This window comes from Petromyzon marinus, chromosome 41 (assembly GCF_048934315.1).
Source record: "Petromyzon marinus isolate PM22_M1 ecotype Great Lakes invasive population chromosome 41, UKy_Petmar_22M1.pri1.0, whole genome shotgun sequence".
NCBI classification, from domain to species: Eukaryota; Metazoa; Chordata; class Hyperoartia; order Petromyzontiformes; family Petromyzontidae; genus Petromyzon; species Petromyzon marinus.
This window is the reverse complement of record NC_133707.1, coordinates 7,271,587-7,293,959: the sequence shown is the minus strand read 5'-3', so window position 1 is coordinate 7,293,959 and position 22,373 is coordinate 7,271,587. Positions and strand designations below refer to the sequence as shown.

The 22,373-nt window shown below is 49.5% G+C and overlaps 1 protein-coding gene across 1 annotated transcript in view; it reads right to left on the bottom strand.

Annotated features, from left to right (window-relative positions):
• Window positions 1–20,923, bottom strand: part of LOC116951072 (paired box protein Pax-2a-like) — an 81,381-nt gene extending 60,458 nt beyond the window's left edge. The window contains exon 1 of the mRNA XM_076073176.1: window positions 20,287–20,923. Coding sequence (XP_075929291.1) covers window positions 20,287–20,317 — 31 coding nt within the window. The 5' untranslated portion in view covers window positions 20,318–20,923. The remainder of the gene's footprint in view (window positions 1–20,286) is intronic.
• Between the last annotated feature and the right edge of the window lie 1,450 nt (window positions 20,924–22,373).

Below are 22,373 nucleotides of genomic sequence, written 5' to 3'. Positions count from 1 at the left end.
ATCAACCGGAGGCGAGGAGTGGTGGTCGTGGTTGCTTATGCCCCCACCGAAGACGAACATCCGTGGAGGGATGAAAGCAAAGCCGATGAGTCAGATGCCTTCTATGACCTCATGTCACAGATGCTGGCTAAAGTGGCCCCTCGGGATAAAGTCATCTTGTTGGGTGACTTCAATGCCCGAGTTGGTCATGACGCTGGCACCTGGTCTGGAGTGATTGGAGGGCATGGGCCAGATCAGCTCAATAACAACGGTAGGAGGCTGCTAGATTTTTGTGCAGCCCATGGGCTTGTAATTACCAACACGCTGTTCCGGCATCGGCGCATCCACACAACATCATGGATGCATGCCGGGTCCAAGCAAGAACATCTGCTGGACCACATAATGATGGACCAGCGGATGCGAGCCCATGTCCTTGACACCAGGACCTACCGTGGAGCTGATCTGCCCTCTGACCATCGACTAGTCATCTGTAAGATGCGCCTGCCATTCTTCCACTCCGGTGGTGGGTGTACACCCAGGACCCCATTCCAACCTAAAGTGGCCTGATCTCAGTTAGCTGATGAAAGTTGCAAGCGAGAATTTCATCATCGCTTACGGCTGGGGTTGGCATCTTCCCCCACTCCTCCTGATGTCGAGGGTAAATGGGCGAGGTTTAGGACTGTGACTCATGCAGCTGCAATGGCTGCTTTGGGTACGCGGTCCAGACCTCCCCAGAGACCCTGGCTGACATAGGGGGTGTTCAGGATAGTTGAGAAAAAGCGACAGGCCCACTGTCATCGGCTACAGAATCCCACGTCAGAGAATGAGGAGGCTTACCGCAGCCTTCGCTCAGAGGTTCGGAGAGCCGTGAGGCGCTGCAAGGATGGGTGGTGGTCGCGGATTGCTGAGGAGATGGAGTCTGCCTCAGTGGCCCGCGATTACAAATCTCTATTTAACTCCATCAAAAAAGTAACCTGCAGCACCACACCTATTACCATCATTAGGGGAAAAAACGGTGTTTCAATCTCCGACCCCCAGGAACAGGTTTGCAGATTTGCTGAGCATTTCTGTGAGATCCTGGGGGAGGGGAAACCCCTCAGCCAGGAAAATATCGTGGCACAAAGTGGGGATGACGCTGCTGAGGCTGCGGTGCCTCAAATATTGGAAGAAGTCACCCCCTGTGAGTGGCTGGCTGAGATGCCATCTGTTGAGGAAGTACTTAAGCCGATCCGGAGTCTGAGACCAGGAAAGGCATCGGGCAGTGATGATCTCTCAAGCTACATGCTGAGGGTGGGTGGCGTTTGTGCACAGACTGCCCTATATGACATCATAACAACAGTCTGGACCCCTGGATGGGTTCCACAGGATTGGAAGAATGCCCTGGTGGTCCCCCTCTTTAAGAAGGGGGACTACACAGACTGTAACAACCACAGGGGCATCTCACTCTTCAGTGTGCCGGGAAAGGTCCTGGCAAGGATTATTCAACATCGCCTTGCCAGGCATGCTGAGGAGAGGCTTGCGGAGCCCCAATGCGGTTTCAGGAAAGGGCGGTCCTGCACAGATGCCATATTTTCTCTCCGTCTGCTACAGCAGAGGTGTAGAGAATTCCAACAAGACGTACATCTCTGCTTTATTGACCTGGTCAAGGCCTATGATACCATCAGTAGGCCTGGGCTCTGGGTTGTTCTTCGTGCGTTTGGAGTCCCTGACCCCCTGCTCACGATCATTAAGGACCTTCATGATGGTGAGCGGGCCCGGGTAAAACTACTTGGCCGGGAGTCAGAGCCATTCCCTGTACACCTTGGGGTGCGACAGGGATGTCCTCTGGCTCCCACATTATTTAACATCCATTTTGACCACGTAGTTCGTGAAGCCTTCAATAGCTGTACCGGGGGAATCTCCATTTGGTACAGATATAATGGGAAGCTGATCGATTCCCGGGTGCGGTCAAGGGATGGCTCCCTATTGCTCAACCACGTTATGTATGCCGATGATTTGGTAATAGCTGCTCATTCAGAGGAGGAGTTGGAGATGCTGCTGCTGAGACTGGAGCGTGCCAATAAGAGATGGGGCCTTACCATCAGCCCCACCAAAACTAAGCACCTGCCTGGGTATTTTGTACCATCGGAGACTCCACCCCCACAACTCCCAATCGGTGATGGGGCAGTTGTGGAGAGAGTGGAGAGTTTCCCATACCTGGGCAGTGTGCTTATGACCGGCTCCAGTTTAACAGCAGAGGTCTCACTCCGAATCAGTCGAGCGGCAATATATTTTCATCGGTTGCGTAACGCTGTGTGGAAGCTACCTGGTCTGTCAATCCGTACTAAGCTTCAGGTCTTCTTGGCCACGGTCATTCGCTCCCTTCTCTACGCTTGCGAAACGTGGACCCCCTTAATGGAACACCTTCGCCGGTTAGAAACATTTAGGCTAGCCTGCTTACGATCCATCCTGGGTTTAACCAGGCTGGATTGTGTGAGGAGCTCACAAATCCTTGAAAGATCTGGGCAAAGTCCCATCGGTGAGCTCCTCCGGCAGGCAAGGCTGCGTTGGCTGGGTCATGTAGCCCGCATGCCCAGCCACCGCATGCTGAAACAGCTTTTGTTCGGCCGGATCGAGGGGGCTAAACGGGCGCGGCACGGGCTAGAGAAGAGATGGAGTGATGTAGTACAGGAGGACGTGGAGCTGAGTGGACTTGCCGATGACTGGTACCAGCGGTGTCAAGATCGGTCTCTGTGGAGGAGGCTCGTGAAGGACGCTACTGGGCAGTTGGAGGCAGTCGCCCTCCAACAACAACGGAGGGCGGAGGAGCGACGCTCAAAACAACGAGCGGAGCGCCGGGTGGCTAAAGCACAGCAGGTTGGCACAGTAGGGGGTACAGGTGGTGCATCAGCCAGTCATCTCAGTCAGTCGACCCGTGGCACCTGGGTCTGCACCGTGACCTCCTGCCAGCGGGCGTTCGACGTTTCACGTGGCCTCAAGGTGCACATGTCCTGGCACAAGCGTCGTGGTGACGTCACCGCCACTTAGTGTCGAATGGCGGTTGTTGTGTATTTATGTGTGTATTTGTGTGTGTGCGTGTGTGCGTGTATGTATTTGTGTGTGCGTGTATGTATTTGTGTGTGTATGTGTGTGCGTGTATGTGTGTATGTATGTATGTGCGTGTACGTGTGTGTATTTGTGTGTGTGTGCGTGTGTGCACATATGCGTATATGTATTTGTGTGTACGTGTATGTATTTGTGTGTATGTATTTGTGTGTGTGCGTGTATGTATTTATTTGTGTGCGTGTATGTATGTGTGCGTGTATGTATTTGTGTGTGTGTGTATTTGTGTATACGTGAATGTATTTGTGTGTGTGCGTGTATGTATTTGAGTGTGTATGTATTTGTGTGTGTATTTATTTGCGTGTGTATGTATTTGCGTGTGTACGTGAATGTATTTGTGTGTATGTATATGTATCTGTGTGTGCGTGCGTGCACTATGCGCGTGTGTGTGTATAGGTTGAGCGTTGTGGAGTGTAAGTTACAAAACGGGTAAGCTGAGTTGCAAGGATAACATCAGTGACGAGTGACAAGAGAATTGGTTCTGGGCCTCCTGCAAGTCGATTCAGCCTCAAGCGGGTAGCTGGTGCGGTGTGTACACCTTCGCCGGGGAGACAAAAGCGGTCGGGCGTGGAGGCCGGCCACACCATCTCTCGTTCCGACTTTAATAGGTGCTCGCTGACAGCTCTTGCCCCAAAGGTCTATCAAGGCTACACGGGGGATCTTTGTATGTTGTAGGCTGTGCGTGGATATGTTGTGCGTGTTTGTATATACACACAGTCGGTCTTCATTCTTGTATTTGTATATATTTATGTTAACGTGACCGTATGCCTGTGTGAATTGTACGTGGGTTGATGTATTTGTTATGTATACGTGTGTGTGTGTGTGCGCGATCGTGTGAATGTGTTGTGTACACGTGTGATCGAGTGTTCTGTGTGTGCCTGCCATCGCGTGAGTGTTTTGCGTGTGTGTCTATCTATCGAGAAAATAACTGCAAATTTGTGCAAGACGCACGCTCGCAATGACACTGAGAGACAGGCCGAGAGACGCGTGGATTGAAGGATACCTGGCTGGCTTTGAGACGCCCTCCATGCCGTTCAGAAACTCGAAGCGGGCATGGACAGGACGCGTCACGGCTCAACGGCTTCATGGCCAATGATCAAAACGAGGAAGAATGAATCATAATAATTATTTTTTAAATTATAATTATGGATTGGCAGCCATGGAATGGAACCCCGTTCAGCGAGGAGATGGAGCGTGTAAAATGCCGATGTGGATTCTTATTACATCGATGGAGCGTGTGCGATGGTGACGATTTATGGAGGCCTTCATCAAGCAGTGGATTGACCACGGTTCCTGCTGCTGATGATGATCATGACAACGCGTGAGTGTCCGTGTACCCTACGATGTGTGTGTGTGTGTGCATGTTCCTGTGTACAGGGAGCAGGAGTGTAGCGGTTAGCGCGCTGCGCTACGAACTTGGCGACCAGAGTTCGATTCCTGCTCACGGCCGACGCCAGTGACGATTATCTGAACCGGTCCTGAACCTCCCCGGTGTGTAAACATCGCCACTAGGGAGACAAAGGCGGCCCGGCGTGGTGCTGGCTACCCACCCCCTCGTGTGCCGTGCAGGCCTTCATAAGTGCTCGCTAACAACACTTGCCCCAACAGCCTGTTACAGGCTATACGGGGGCTCTTTGTCATATTTGTATTTGACAAGTTTGTCTTTGTACAGGGTCGACTCAGCCTTAAATGAGTACCAGTTGCGGTATATAACCATCAGCAGTGGGGAGACAAAGGCGTCCGGGCGTGGATCTGATGGAGCAGTCGGCACACATATCTCGAGTGTTATTCACATGTTATTCACATGTTTTGATTTAAAGCTTTCGTGACTGCAGGGATTCATATTATTGGTTCTTTCGGTAAAGTCACCACGTAGAAGGGAAACAATAAAATAATAAAAATATAAAACAATAAAATTCTCACGACGTTTCGACTGCAACACAAGCAATCATCATCAGGTGTGAAAACCACAACAAGAAAATTTGACTTTACCGAAAGAACCAAGAATATTCACATGTTATTCACATGTTATTCACATGTTATTCACGTGTTCTATTCCCGACCGCGGCAAGTGATATCTGCATCCCAGCACTGACCAGCGTGGTGTGAAGTATGGTCAGGCGGTCGCTATGACCGACACGGCATGCCGTCATACAACAGCGTGTATAGCCGTCAGCACTTGGGATACTAAGGCGGACGGGACAGATTGCTGGCCTTCGAGCTATTTCGCCAAACTTTCAATAGGTGCTCGCTAAACAGACGGAATAGCCCTCAGCAGCCCGTAGGGCTGTGTTTTTTGGCTCGTCTGTGTGCTGTGTCGTGCGTACCAAGCGAGGGGTTTGCTTGCCGAAACGGTAACCGGCGAACCGCTAACCGTTTCGAGTGGAGCGCCCTTCGTAACGAGAGGCACGTGGCGGATTTTTGCGAAACGATTTTTCCCGCCGTGGCAGGCGGAAGGAATTACCGTAAATATCGTCGACGGAGGGCGGATAGTACCGTATTCTTCGGATCGCACGCCGACTTTATCCCACATCTCCACCACCACCACTCCACGTGGAGGTGAGAGAAGAGAAGCCTCAACAATCGTCCGCCGCTACAATCTCGAGCGCTCGATTCGACTGTTGCTGTATATTTGGAGTTTGCGGTGTCTCTCTCCACATATAGAAGCCGACATCACGCGTTTAGGGTATTTGGCTGCTACACAAACCTCTTGTTGTGCGATGCGTTCGCAATTTCCTATCCGCCACTAGAGGCCGCTATATTCATCAATGTGCGAGTGGACGACAAACGGTCTCTCATATCGATTTATACGATTCGATAACTCGATTAACAAAAAAATGTTGTGAATTGTCAACCGCGCAAACACATGCTTGGGATAGATTTTCCCACCGCTATGTTGCGATTAATCACGAGCAGAGAACGCGCTGTTCGCCTGCAACGGGGAATACGAGACAGCTGCCACCGTTCCACGGTGGCTAGGAGATGTTAACTACCTCGCCTGGTATACAGGAGGGCGTGGGTTCGATCCCGACCCTGACGCCTGCTGCTTTATATTTGGAGTTTGCGTGTCTCTCTCTCAGCATTATCACAGTGGCTAGGAGATGTTAACTACCTCGCCGGGTATTCAGGAGGTCGTGGGTTCGATGGCGACCCTGACGCCTGCTGTTGTATATTTGGAGTTTGCGGTCTTTCTCTCTCTCTCAGCATTATCACAGTGGCTAAGAGATGTTAACTACCTCGCCCGGTATACAAGAGGTCGTGGGTTCGATCCCGACCCTGACGCCTGCTGCTGCTGTATATTTGGAGTTTCCGGTGTCTCTCTCCACATGTAGAATCAACATCACGCGTTTAGGGTATTTGGCTGCTACATATTTCTACGTGATGATGATGGCGATGAGCCACTTCGTGGGGAGGGACGGGGCGGGGTACAAACGGTAGTCAGAAAAGGACCTGGTTCAGATATCACTCGCCACTGATGTTAGCCGTGGGGTCCCGGATCGAACACCAGTTTTGTCGTGCAGTGCGCTGACCACTGCGCCACCGCTCCTCCTCCTCCTCCTTCACCACAATACGTAGGAATTATGAACAAACACGCACAATAATGTGTAACATAAAATAAACACGTTGTAATAGCTGGTATTGTTTGTTGTTTATGGTGCGTGTGATACGCCCAAGTAAAATCGTTATAAGCTAAATGTTAAACTTTTTAAACATATTGTTATAGTTATAGTGATATTGTGAAAGTGGTTGTTATTGTATCGTCTTTTGTCGAAACTAAACTTTTAATTTTACCAGGCAAGGCCCACTACGCTTAATAGCTCTTTTTCAAAAGCGATCTGGCCACAATTGAAAGCTCAACGAAGTGGCTTATCACGTGGAAATGTGTAGCAGCGAAACTCTCTAAACGCGTGATGTCAAATCTAAATGTGTCGATGAAAACCGGAGGACCCGGAGAAAAATCCACGCGACCACGGGGAGAGAGAGAGACACCGCGAACTCCAAATATACAGCAGCAGGCGTCAGGGTCGAGATCGAACCCACGATCTCCTGTATACCAGGCGAGGTAGTTATCATCTCCTAGCCACTGTGATGACTATGATGATGAGAGAGAGAGACACCGCAAACTCCAAATATACAGCATGTGTCAGGGTCGGGATCGAACTCAGGATCTCCTATATACCAGGCGAGGTAGTAAACATATCTTAGTCACCGTGACGATGAGAGAGAGAGACACCGCAAACTCCAAATATACAGCAGCAGGCGTCAGGGTCGGGATCAAACCCACGACCTCCTGTATACCAGGCGAGGTAGTTAACATCCCGCCACCGGGAGGTGCCCATGAGAGTTGTATGTATTTCTGTTTTAAACAAAGACCCCCCCCCCCCCCCCCGTATAGCCTTAACATTGTGTAGGATCGAGTGCTGTTAGCGAACACCGATTCAGGCCCGCGCGGCACACGAAGAGGGGTGCGTGACCATTGCTGATATGTCCAACACCGTTTCAGGCCGAGTTGACCTAGGGGTGGCCCAGGACCGGTGGTTCAGACATCCGCCCCGATCGATGTTGGAGGCGGCGCGAATCGGGTTTGGCCGGAGTTGGTAGCGCAGCGCGCTAGCCATCACGCTCCCCCGCATGATGTTATATTTCTTTATATTTGACACACAAACACACATACACGTTCAATACAAAGGTGTGTCGTCGTGCCCTATAGACTGTTGTGGCGAGTTGCCAATATCCGCACAGACATGTACATACATGATACACATGATTGTATAAACCTCTAAAATGCATAAATTACAAATACACCATGCTGTCATTGTCACACACACACACACAGGCACTCATATTCAGGCACGAGGAGACAAAGATCCCCCGTATAGTCTCCACGGACTGTTGGGGCAAGCGCTGTTGGCGAGTAGGGTGGGTGGCCAGCACCACGCCCGGACGCTTTTGTCTTTCCCGAGTGGCGATGTTTACACATCGCACCAGATACTAATTTAAGGCTGAATCGACCTGGGGGAAGGGGGGGGGGGGGTTCAAGTCATCTCCAGTCAGCCGTGAGCGGGAATCGAAACTCGTGACGACGGGTTCGTAACGCAGTGCGCTCACCACTGCGCCACCGTTCCCTATTAGCGCGCATATACACGTACACACGTACACACACACAAGACAAAGATAAAGACATAGATCCCCCATATAGCCTTAACAAGTGTTGTTAGCGAGCACCTATGAAGGCCGGAACGGTAAACGAGGGGGTGGGTGGCCAGCACCACGCCCGACCGCCTTTGTCTCCCTAGTCGCGACGTTTACACACCGCACCAGGTACTAATTTGAGGCTGAGTCGACCTAGGGGAGGCCCGGGACCCGTTCAGATAATCGAACCCGAGTCGCCAGGTTCATAGCGCAGCGCGCTAACCGCTACACTATCGCTCACACACACACGTATACATAACGTACACATACACACGTACAAATACACACGTTCATGCACACACGTACACACACGTACACACACGTACACACACGTACACACACGTACACACACACGTACACACACACGTACACACACACACGGACTGTGGACACAACGCATACTGTTCGAAAATTCCATAACAACGATACAGATCCCCCCCGATAGCCTTTGACAGGCTGTTAGGACGAGTGTTGCTAGCGAGCACCTATTAAGGCCGACACGACACACGAGCGGGGTGCGTGGGAAAGTCACAGGACGCCCAGCCGCCTTTGTCTCCCCAGTGGCGATGTTTTACTACGCACCGCACCAGCTACTCATTGACGGCTGAGAAAAGCGATGGAAGGGGGCGAGACTATCGGTACCGAATCAAATATTAGCCGATATTGTTGGTCACGAGCGGGAATCGAACTGCGGTGTGCGGGTTCCTAGCGCAGTGCGCCAACCACTATACTGCCGCTCCCCATAGACACACTCACACAAAGACAAAGTATAGCCTTCACAGACTGTTGGGGCAAGCGAGCACTCGAGGGGGATGGTGGCCAGCACCACGCCCGGCTGCCTTTGTCTCCCCAGTGGCGATGTTTACTACACACCGCACCAGGTACTCATTTGAGGCTGAGTAGACCTAGGGGAGGCCGAGGATCGGTTCAGATAATCGTCACCGGTGTTGGCCGTGAGCGGGAATTGAACTCGGGTCGCCAGCGTGCTACACTACCGCTTCCCGAAAACACACACACACGTACACACACACACGTACACACACACACGTACACACACACACGTACACACACACACGTACACACACACACGTACACACACACACGTACACACACACGTACACACACGTACACACGTACACACACACGTACACACGTACACACACACGTACACACACACACGTACACACACACACGCACACACACACGTACACATGTACACACACTTGTATATATGCACTCATACGCACAGACGTATATACTGCTCCGCATATAAACACACGCATGCACGCCTACCCATCCGCGTACACGTACACACACATACAAAGGACATGCAGTACGTATCACCCGTAAAGCCTCAACAGACTGTTGGGGCAGGTGCTGATAGCGAGTAGCACACCTATCAAGGCCGGTAAGGTGCACAAGTGGTGTGGTCACAGTCGCTCCGAGCGTCAGCCGTTGTCTCTCACCTCTTGCTGATATTTATATCATTGCATCGGGTACTAATTTAGGGCTAAGTCGACCTAGGGGAAGCTCAGTATCGATTCAGCTGTCACTCGCCACTGATATAAAAATTAAACTCGGGTCGGCTCTAAGTCAGTAACGCAAGGTAACAACAGACACCCACCAACTCAGCACACACTCAATAACAAAGACAAATATCCCCCATATAGCCTTTAACAGACTTGAAGCAAGTGTAGTTAGAGAACACCTATTACGTGTACATATAATGTACTCGTATGGAGACGTACACACAAGCGCAGCGCGTTAACCACTGCGCCACCGATCCCCATACACAAACACATACACACGCACAGATACATACACACACATACACATGTGTATATGCACATACACAATCGCATACGTAATTATATACGCACACAAGCACACACATGCATGCATATACACATTCACAGATACACACTCGCAGATAAACAAATACACAGAGGAATACTTGCGTCGACTGTCTCCATAGAGAACACAGCGCTACGGGATCTTCCCGCTCTCATTCTCATCCCAAGCCTCCCTCCCATCTCATCCCAAGTTTCCCTCCCCTCTCATCCCAAGTTTCCTTCCCATCTCATCCCAAGCTTCCCTCCCATCTCATCCCAAGCCTCCCTCCCATCTCATCCCAAGTTTCCCTCCCCTCTCATCCCAAGTTTCCCTCCCATCTCATCCCAAGTCTCCCTCCCATCTCATCCCAAGTTTACCTCCAATCTCATCCCAAGTTTCCCTCCCATCTCATCCCAAGTCTCCCTCCCATCTCGTCCCAAGTTTCCCTCCCATCTCGTCCCAAGTCTCCCTCCCATCTCGTCCCAAGTCTCCCTCCCATCTCGTCCCAAGTCTCCCTCCCATCTCGTCCCAAGTCTCCCTCCCATCTCGTCCCAAGTCTCCCTCCCATCTCGTCCCAAGTCTCCCTCCCATCTCGTCCCAAGTCTCCCTCCCATCTCGTCCCAAGTCTCCCTCCCATCTCGTCCCAAGTCTCCCTCCCATCTCGTCCCAAGTTTCCCTCCCATCTCATCCCAAGTTTCCCTCCCTTCTCATCCCAAGTTTCCCTCCCCTCTCATCCCAAGCCTCCCTCCCATCTCGTCCCAAGTCTCCCTCCCATCTCGTCCCAAGTCTCCCTCCCATCTCGTCCCAAGTCTCCCTCCCATCTCAAGTTAGGGCTAGCGAACGAGGGCATCCCATGGTCGGTAACGAAACACGCCCGCGCGTCGAACTTAGAGCCCAAGCGTGAATACCAAATGCGAGGCACAAGGTACAAGCAAGGTAAACGTGTGAGTCTCACCGTGGCGTCAACACACGGACATCGACGGAGGCTGCACGCATGGGGGAGGAATAGGCGAAAAGAAATATTTAGCTACGCGTGCAAGTAAAGCTCTGTGTTTTGGTTTAATGGGGGCAGCAAAGAAGGAGGAGCATCGCCCGAAACGTCGATTGTTCGTGGACTGTATGTTTTCTAGACTGTATAATTTATTTTAAGGCCACCGTGTTATTGACGAATGTGTTGAGTTATTTTTGAAGGCGGGAGAAAGGGGAGGGGTTGCGGGTCGGGGGGGGGGTCAGGGCCGGGGGGAGTGGTGGGGGATGGATTGGGGGGTGGATGGGGTGGGGTGGGGTGGGGGGTGGTGTCACTTTCACTCTTTAATCACAACGCGTGAAGCTGCGAATGAAAAGGTTCGATTAAAAGTCTCTGTGAAGTTTCACCGCCTCTGCCTCCCCGTATCTCCCGATCCTACCCCCCCTCCCATCCTTCCTCCTCCGCCCTCTTCCTACTCCTCTTCTCCACCCCACCACAGACTTTGATCCTCCTCTACCCCCCACCCCCACCCAGAACCTTTCATCTCCTCTTCCTCCTCCTCCAATGCCTCTCCGCATAATCTAAACCCGATAAAATAAACAAATCACGAATTAGCTTATCAAAAATGAAACACCAACGAGGAGACGGTGTGTATAGTGTTGTGTACACCATTCCTTCTCTTGCGCAATCCCCCCCCCCGCACCACACGACTCTCGCTCCTCCAACCCCCCACGCCTCTCCCATCAAGGACCCCCGCCTCTCCGCGCCGCAGGCAAAATCCCCCTAATTCCTCTTAATTGATTGTTTGAGGCTTGCGTTCTTCTCCCCCCCTCCTCCTCCTCTAACCTTCCCCTTCCCCCACTTCGCCCCCCCCCCCATCCACCCAGCCAGCACCACTTTAACCACCTGCACCACCACCACCCCCCTTCCGCGATCTGTGCTAACACGAGGAGAGAGTTGCCCAGTGGAAACGAGACAGAGACAGACAGAGAGAGAGAAAGACGCGAACTGGATTGTGTATTCTTGTTATTAGTTTTCCGCTTGTTTATCCACGAAAGTCTCGCCGAGTCTCATGCCTCTCTTTTCAGGGGGGGGGGGGGGGGGGGCTCCTCCTGCTTGCCTTTCGAGTAATTTGCGAGGGAGTTTTCACGGGCATGGCAACATTCTACAAATATGGATCGTGAAAGCCGGCACACGATGGATGACCGTGACTCTTGCGAACGGCGCCACGGGAATCGTTTTCACGTCCCCTGCGAAGGGTACGGCGCGGTATCGTACAGCTGCTTTGTCGATCCACTGCTGGATGAAGGCGTGGTGTCGGTCGGTCACAGGGGGATTGTTGTTTAAAAACGAAAACAAAAACAGGCTATTGTAAAATATTTTATTTTACCAGGTAAGGCCCACTGAGCCGTGTGTAGCTCTTTTTCAGAAGCGACCCGGCCACAAATGATAGCTCAGCGTGGACATTTATGGCAGGAGCCAAATGCTCTAAATGCGCGATGTTGATTCTAAATGTGGAGGGAAAAAGCAGAAGACCTGGAAAAAAATCCACGCGACCACGTGGAGAGAGACGCACTGCAAACTCCAAATTTTCAGCAGGCGTGAGGGTCGGGATCGAACCCACAATATCCTGCATGCCAGGCGAGTTGGTTAACATCTCTCTAACCTTGGTGTGATGACCATACTTTACCACGATGGTAATGTTTAAAAACGAGATACACAACCCGAAGCATGATTTCATATCTCTCGTTATCGTCAGTGGTGTTCCATCCACCGCTGGATGAATTCCTTCCAAAAGAATGTCCAAACAATATTGATAATTTATTGAACGCATTTTTGAATGTAAAACAAAAACACGCTTACAGATAATACTCTTCTGGTTATCATGATGACCATCATAAACTTTATTTCACCATCACAATACTGAACATAAGTGAACAATATATCGGAAAACAATCCACATTCCACACGATTACGATTACGTAATTAACAGCGATCTTGCAATAATTAACACGGACGCAACTCTATTCTGCGCGCGATATACTCCCACAGCATTCGTTGTAAATTTGATGAACAAATTAAAATACACATAGTCACTTTAAGATGTTTTCTTGTTCATGTTTTTGTTTTTTGTTTGTTGCGGTTGCACCCGATTCAAGAGCCGAATGGCTCACAGGGCTAGACCAAATAAATGGAACTGAACTGAACTGATAGTGGATAGTGAGCGTAGGTTTATGTTTTTGTTACAGTTTTTTTGTCCCACGTGGCTGCTGCCATCACGTAGGCACTGACTCGTTGACCTATCGACGATTGAGGAGCACGGGCACCACGAGAGGTCTTCCCTCGCTCTCTGCGGGTTCGGTTTGTGCGATTTCGCGCTGTATATGCGGATAACTTATTTCGATACCCAACATTTCCCTCTACTCTGTGATGCGGCTGTGCGGTCAGACGTGGGACAACATTGTGTGTGTACTGTGTGGTGTGTGTAATATGTGTACTGTGTGTAGTGTGTGTATTGTGTGTAGTGTGTGTACTGTGTGGTGTGTGTGTAATGTGTGTACTGTGTGTAGTGTGTGTGTATTGTGTGTAGTGTGTGCACTGTGTGGTGTGTGTGTAATGTGTAGTGTGTGTGTAGTGTGTGTGTGCTATGTAGTGTGTGGTGTGTGTGTAGTGTGTGTACTGTGTGGTGTGTGTAGTGTGTGTAGTGTGTGTAGTGTGTGTACTGTGTGGTGTGTGTGTAGTGTGTGTACTGTGTGTAGTGTGTGTGTACTCTGTGGTGTGTGTAGTGTGTGTGTACTGTGTGGTGTGTGTGTAGTGTGTGTGTAGTGTGTGTGTAGTGTGTGTAGTGTGTGTGTAGTGTGTACTGTGTGTAGTGTGTGTGTATTGTGTGTAGTGTGTGTACTGTGTGGTGTGTGTGTAATGTGTGTAATATGTGTAGTGTGTGTGTATTGTGTGTAGTGTGTGTAGTGTGTGTAGTGTGTGGTGTGTGTGTGTAGTGTGTGTACTGTGTGTAGTGTGTGTAGTGTGTGTGTACTCTGTGGTGTGTGTAGTGTGTGTGTGTACTGTGTGGTGTGTGTAGTGTGTGTCTAGTGTGCACTGTGTGTAGTGTGTGTGTAGTGTGTGTCTAGTGTGTACTGTGTGTAGTGTGTGTGTAGTGTGTGTACTGTGTGTAGTGTGTGTGTAGTGTGTGTAGTGTGTGTGTACTGTGTGTAGTGTGTGTACTCTATCCGCTACTTGTGCAGTTTCGCTTTGTAACGCATCAACTGCTATGCCTCCTACCGCTTAGAGCGGGGGAGAAACCTGTACTAATTAAACCCGCGCGCGTGTATACATTTTTCGTTTCTCGCATATCGCGGTTTAATTCAAAACCCGGATACATCTGATCGCGGATGATCGAGAGTCGAGTGATTGCGTGGTCGTGATTTGTCGTCAAGTACAATACCGAGACTATTAAAAATTTTATTTCAGCCACAAATGATAGCTCGGCGAATTGGCTTATCACGTGCAAATGTATAACAGCCCAATACTCTAAACGCGTGATGTTGATTTTAAATGTGGAGGGGAAAAACCGAAGGACCCGGAGAAAAATCCACGCGACCACGGGGAGAGAGACACCGCAAACTCCAAATATACAGCAGGCGTCAAGGTCGGGATCGAACCTTACAACCTTCTGCATACCAGGCGAGGTAGTTAACATCTAGCTACCGTGGTACCTGCGTCGCAGCGCTCGAATTCCAGTTATAGAACTCGCAAATACTGCCGAGATAGATGATGTCCATAATCATCATAATCATCATCATCAGCCATGGTCAATCCACTGCTGGATGACGCACGCACTACCCGCAATGCAGCGATGTGAGATACACCGGCCAGCATCTTGCAGGCGAGCTGAGTTCATCGCTCCGTCTCCACAGCGAATGTGACCTCTAGGACCGAGCGCGTTTCGTAAATGATAATAATTTTTACAACTGGTGCTATGATCCTGTTGAAACGTACAACGTTTTTTTTTTCAAGAGAGAGATCTGATTTATGAAATATACGGCATAAATTATATACGTGTGTAAAACAAACAAAAAATTATAATCGCTATTTGTTGAAGCTTCGGATGAAATTCCGCTCAAATATAACATGCAATAGATGCAACTGCCCACCATATCGCTTAACGATTTGAAATGAATCTCATGCGAGTTTCGCCTGATTAAATATAAGGACGATCACTTGAGGTTGCGCATCGCATTTTGTAAGTCATTGGAGCGGCGTGCAGCGCTGCAACAATCTACACGACGCTTATCGCAGTGCGCGCATCACTGCCGCCGCTCCGCAGACGGCAAGGTTCAGTTGGCTACCGCGAAGTATACATACATAAATATAATGCGTTTCAATTAAACACACCAAATATTTCTACTGTATAACACACACGCGTATGATTATAGCGTATATATATTGTATACCCTTTGGTAGCGGTTGTTGTATTTGTGCTGTCTTTTACTGTACCGTCCTTTGTAAAATATACGGCTGGATGAATGTCTCCCCTACATCGACTCGGTCACTACGACCACACTTCACCACGCTGGTCAGTGGGGTTTGGTGGGCGGCGGCGGGGCGTCTCGGAAGAGGCGGGAGTAGTCACAACTTTACTCCACCACATGGCACCTGACCAGGATTCCTTTAAGTGCAGTGCGTGTGTAGGTGTGCTCGAGTCGAGCGGTAGTGTCACCGTTAGCACGCCGCGCTACGAACCCTGGCAGTCAGAGTTACATTCCCCCAACAGCAGTGACGATTTTCTAAACCGGTCCTGGGACTCTCCTAGGTCGACTCAGCCTCAAACGAGTACCTGGTGCGGTGTGTAAACATCGCCACTTAAGGAGACAAAGGCGGCTGGGTGTGGTGCTGGCCACCCACCCCCTCGTGTGCCGTGCCGGTCTGAATTAGTGTTTGCTAACAGCGCTTGCCCGCACAGTCTGTTAACGACTATACGGGGCATCGTTGCTTTTGTATCATCCCACACGAGTTATTATGCTGGAATATTATATTGCATTAAAGGGCACAGTTACAGAGAATAATGCGAAGCATGACCCCACACTCACGGACTACGAGACGCATCCTCTCCAACCTGCGTCTTATAATACGGAGAATACGACATTGGCAAATGTATAAATATATACGTAACACTGGCACATTTGTAAAAAAAAATGCTTCAGGAAAACGAAATACATTTATAGTATAAAATATTGTAGGAATATATATGTAAATGATCATTATAACCAATGTGTGCAATTATACCATTTCAATTATTACTGAAATTTATTGAACGAATAATATGTTTAAATCGTCTGAGTATAATTTAACGAAACGCTATGTAGTACAACGCAGCATATTTGTTGTAAATATAACATCGATCATTTGTCTTCGATCGCCTTGTTCCTACACTCGCAATTAGTCTCTCTTGGGTTAGATAATCGTTTAAGTAATAATATTAATTTGTTTTTAATATAACCCTCTACCATCGACAGAGACGATCAAATCACATCGTCACGTGACGGGCAAGAGGGTGCGAATTGATGTTGTCCAAATTTGAAATTCGGTTTTTGAACCCTCATCATCATCATCCTCTCCCGATTTCGCCGATAAACCCAAAATGAGTTGGCTCACAATTGCAATCCACCACGTGACACGTTCATTTAATCGGCTCTGTCGGGTGGTGCAGGGCTATAGTGAAACAACAACAAATATAATTTAGCTTCGCGACGATCTAACTCCAAATGGACGAATTACGAATCGCAATCTTGGGAGCGAAACAAAAAAAAAACCTGCGTCTAAAATGATCCTTGTTTCTCTTCGAGGAGATAATGTTAACATCGCAAACTACGCAACAGCGATTATAACAAATAAACAACAATAAATAATGTTAATACAATTATTATATGAATCAAACAAGACGTGCGTTGAACTTCGTTCACACCGTACGTGAGCCAACCGTGCTAATCGGAGGGTGCGGGATGATGGGGAATGGTTGATGATGGTCGTGGACAGCCAAGGCAAGAGACGGGGTCCGAGTGATTGTTGTTTAAATTCGCACCTCCGATTAGCACGGTTGGCCACGTACGGTGCGAAAGAAGTTCAACATACATACACAATTGATCACGAAGGCTTTCGCGACCAATATAATGCGTAACATAGGGGTTTTTTTCTTGGGTTAGATCGCGTAAATTTAAATGTGTCGTTAAATCCGCCACCACCCGACACAGCCAATTATTAAGGTTTGCAAGACAAACGTTAAAATAATCTTCAATTAGAATGCATAATTGTGATTGTGTACCATTGCAAACGCAGCAGCATTACCAGCAATCACCAAATAACTAGTTTAATAGCTGATTGATATTTATAATATGATCAATAACAATGTTATAATATCGTTGTCTCAGATGAACACAAGGCGTTTGTTGCAATGTCTCATCATTGTGGCCCTCGTATTTCCTGCTCTTTCTCTCCACCGCTAAAGGATTATTCTTATTGATAATGTTTAATCTTGTGCTGTCCTCATATATGTATTCATCGTGAGATATATATATATGTGTATGTCTGTGTATATACGTCTCTCAATTTCTAGCCCAGCATCACGAGACATTAGCGCCACAGGGCTTAGGTATAGTGCGTCCAAAGTATTTGGCTGCTATACATTTACACATTTTAAGCCACTTCGTTGAGCTATCATTTGCAGCAAGTTTGCGTCTAAAAAGTATAAAATATATATATAGCTCAGTGGACAATACCTGGTAACATACAAATACATCGTAAACTAGTCATCGTTAGGTAGAGGACGGCACGGTGCTGTCAGGGATAAGCCGCAGGGTCGAGACTCACAATGGAGTGGTTGACAAGACAGCCAAAGGAGGAAGATTTGTCCGAGAGGACGTCCTTGGAGAATCTGGAGTTCGGTGGATTGCGACTCATCGCAGGACGGAGAGAGAATGGTGATGGCCTGGAGAAGGCCGTACATCTAGCCGGGCGGTATAGTGCTGGTTGGTGGCTGCCTGTAGTCCATCATCTTTAACTTCACCGGGAATCTTTGTTTAGACTGTGGATTAATCCGATGAGCCGTGAAGCTCTTTTCCAACCGATGTTCAGTAAGTCCAGTTGTGGACTTGTGTCCAGTGCTGGACATTAGTCCAGATGTTGTTCAGCTTCATTCGTCCCGTGGGTAGGCGTCGAGGATCGCCGTATCCCCTGGCTCGCCAGGTGAAGGCGGTACAGCAGAGTGTGGACTGACACCCATCTGCCCCTTCTGTGTGGGATACAGTGTTTCCCCCTCGCATGCGTGGGGTTTCCTCCGGGTGCTCCGGTTTCCTCCCACGTGCGTAATAAACACGACGTACCAAGTGGCCGAAAACACCTTAATATGTAGAGAACTGCAGAGCTTTGGGCAATTGCTGATAGTGGCGTATCACCGCCTGGCAGCGTTCAGCGACGATTGTGAGACCCAATTTGCATTCACGACTACACTCTATATATATAAAACTGATCAATAGATTAAACATTTGTTTAGTAACATGGCAGCATGATAATGTGTTTTTGTCGGTCAGATCGCGTAAATGTAATTGTGCAATACACCCATCTCCACTCGATACAGCCAATTAGTAATGTGTATCAGGGCATTGTAGATGTTTTGGATTCGCTCTCTTACACCCGTTTTGCTCCGGTGACAAACCTTACTTATTGGCTGTGTCGAGTGGCGGTGGGTGTACGACACATTTACATTTACACCAAATAAACGTTATCATTAATAATATTGGTAGCGACAGTCTACATGTCAAATGAACATAACAGCAGTGGATTGTTAATGGCTGTTACTGCTGCTGATAATAATGTTGATTATGATCAAGATGATAATACTGATGATACTAATATTGAAGATAATTATACTGATTGTGATTATTATAATAATGCTGATCATGATGATAATACAAATGCTGATTATGACAATGATAGTAATGCTGATTTTGACGATTATATCAATGCTGATTATGATGATAATAACAATGCTGCTGATGATGGACATAAAAATACTGATTATGATATTAAAAATTACAGTGATGTATGTTCGCATTGTTTGCACGCTTCGAGCATCGGGGATTGACCAACACCGCATGGTGGTGTACAAAAAAAACCCCTTCAGCGCTAAAATGTAAAGCGCACGTGGCCGCAGAGTCACGGCGACACGTCACAATGGGGGGCGACGACACGTCACAATGGGGGACGGCGACACGTCACAATGGGGGACGGCGACACGTCACAATGGTTGGGAGAGTTCGTCACGCGCGGGCGGCTGCTCGACGCCACAAAGGCGACTCGAGAGGAACGTGCGGCGATGGCTTCGTGCGCTCGGCCGCCAACAAGAGGAGTGGTGGTCTCATCGATCGAGACCATTGATTGATCGACGTTGGCAAAGCGCCTAGCCTGCGCAGGCTGTTGGGACAAGTGCTGTCACCTAGCACCTGTGAAGGTCGCTACGATGGGCGACGTGGGTGCTGTGGCCCGGCCGCCTTTGTCTCCCCGGCGCTAATGATGTTTACACACCACGCCAGGATATTATTGTATTGTTGTTATTTTAATTTCACGATAAGTCGACCTCGCGGAACCCCAGAAACTTTTCAGATATTCGCCCCCCCCCCGATGTTGGCCTTGCGCGGGAATGGAACTCAGGGCGCCGGGTTCGTCGAGTGATCCTCTAACCACACTCCGCTACCTCGCCACACACACACACGTACACACACACACACGTACACACACACACACGCACGTACACGCACACACACACACGTACACACACACACGTACACACACACGTACACACACACGCACGTACACACACACACGTACACACACACACACGTACACACACACACGTACACGTACACACACACACACGTACACACACACACGCACGTGCACGTACACACACACACGCACGTACACGCACACACACACGCAGACACGAGTACAGTCTCATTCTTTTACTCTCAGTCTCTCACCAACATCACCACCATCATCATCATCCACACCAACTACACCTCCCCCACTTCACCCACACATCATCTCTGCTGACTCCAACCGACGGCAATCATCTCCCATTCCCCTCCCCCCTACTCCCCCCCTAAATCAACCCCCCCACCCCCTCCCCCATCCTCCTCCTGCTCCGCATGGGACCTTACCTGGCAGGTACAGCACGCGATGTGTCTGCATGCCACTCTGAACTTCTGACTTCGGCTGCCGCTCGCCTCGCCTCCGTCGTCCTCTTCCACTCGTGCGCTTCTCTTCGTGCGGGGGGGGGATCGAAGGAGGGTATCGGGGGGGGGGGGGTGGGGGGCTCACGTGGTCCGCGCGCCTACCCGCGCGCACGCACGCGCGTGCGCGCGCGCGCTCACTCGACGTTCACGCGCACGGGAGGAGAGAGAGGAAGAGATGGAGGGGATGCATGCGCCGCTCGCGATGTCTCTGCGACGTCGGCTCGTGGTTGTTACGCGTGCCCCGAGCTTCGCTTACGTGCTCGCTCGCTTCCTTCAAAGCCCCTCAGCACCCCCAACCACCCCGCCCAGCCGCCTCCAAAGAGAAGGAAATGAAAATAACAAAAAATGTTACGACAAAAAAAATTCTGCTCCTGGAGCTACGAAATGGTGTACCGCTGAGATCCATTGGGGCCACTTGGATGGGACCCACGGCACGATTCAGCACTTGCATAGGGGGCTTGTACGCGCTCTACCCGTGCACTCGCCTACCCACTCACCTGCATGCCCGTGCACTCGCCTACCCACGCACTTCTCTTCCCATGCAACCCCCGACCCATATACTCCCAACCCATGCACTCGCCATCTCTCAACACCGCCACAACCGCACCGCCCCTGCCCCCACCACCTCCATCATTCATCCTCCCCACCGCCACCACCATCCCCAACTTTGTGTGTGTGTGTGGGGTCTTTTCTGGGTGAGTTGTTACAGAATGGTTATGAGCGCTGCCGGGGGCAGCCATGCGTCTCGCGCTAAACGAGAAGCGATATGGCTACCCTCACCCCCCCCCCCACCTCCCCCACTGCTCCCCCCTCCGCTCTCCCCACCCCCAATGTCTTTCCTCTATACCTCTCCAACACCACAACTACTCGCTCGGTGCCCCCCACCACCACCACCACACGAACCCCACTTCCCTCTGCCTGCCCCTCCACCCCCTGCCACACTCCCCTTCCCACCACCACCTCCCCCCACAACCACATTCACCCCCCCCCCCCACTCTGTCTCCGCGCCACCTCTGTGTCTGAGCAAGTCACGGCTTTGTGAGCATATCTGCCCCCAGCGCGTGTGGTACACACACGCGCACACACACACACGAGCAAGCACACAGCACATACACGATACACTATATACACATAGCACACACGAGCAAGCACACCGCACACACACACACGATACACTGTGTGAAGTTTGTATGTTCCATGTGAAGTTTGTATGTTCCGTGTGAAGTTTGTATGTTCCGTGTGACGTTTGTATGTTCTGTGTGAAGTTTGTATGTTCTGTGTGAAGTTTGTATGTTCCATGTGAAGTTTGTATGTTCTGTGTGAAGTTTGTATGTTCCGTGTGACGTTTGTATGTTCCGTGTGAAGTTTATATGTTCCGTGTGACGTTTGTATGTTCCGTGTGACGTTTGTATGTTCCGTGTGAAGTTTATATGTTCCGTGTGAAGTTTGTATGTTCCGTGTGAAGTTTGTATGTTCTGTGTGAAGTTTGTATGTTCCGTGTGACGTTTGTATGTTCCGTGTGAAGTTTGTATGTTCCGTGTGAAGTTTGTATGTTCCGTGTGAAGTTTGTATGTTCTGTGTGAAGTTTGCATGTTCCGTGTGACGTTTGCATGTTCCGTGTGAAGTTTGTATGTTCCGTGTGAAGTTTGTATGATCGTGTGAAGTTTGTATGTTCTGTGTGAAGTTTGTATGTTCCGTGTGAAGTTTGTATGATCGTGTGAAGTTTGTATGTTCCGTGTGAAATTTGTATGTTCCGTGTGAAGTTTGTATGATCGTGTGAAGTTTGCATGTTCCGTGTGACGTTTGTATGTTCTGTGTGAAGTTTGTATGTTCCGTGTGAAGTTTGTATGTTCTGTGTGAAGTTTGTATGTTCTGTGTGACGTTTGTATGTTCCGTGTGAAGTTTGTATGATCGTGTGAAGTTTGTATGTTCTGTGTGAAGTTTGTATGTTCCGTGTGAAGTTTGTATGATCGTGTGAAGTTTGTATGTTCCGTGTGAAGTTTGTATGTTCC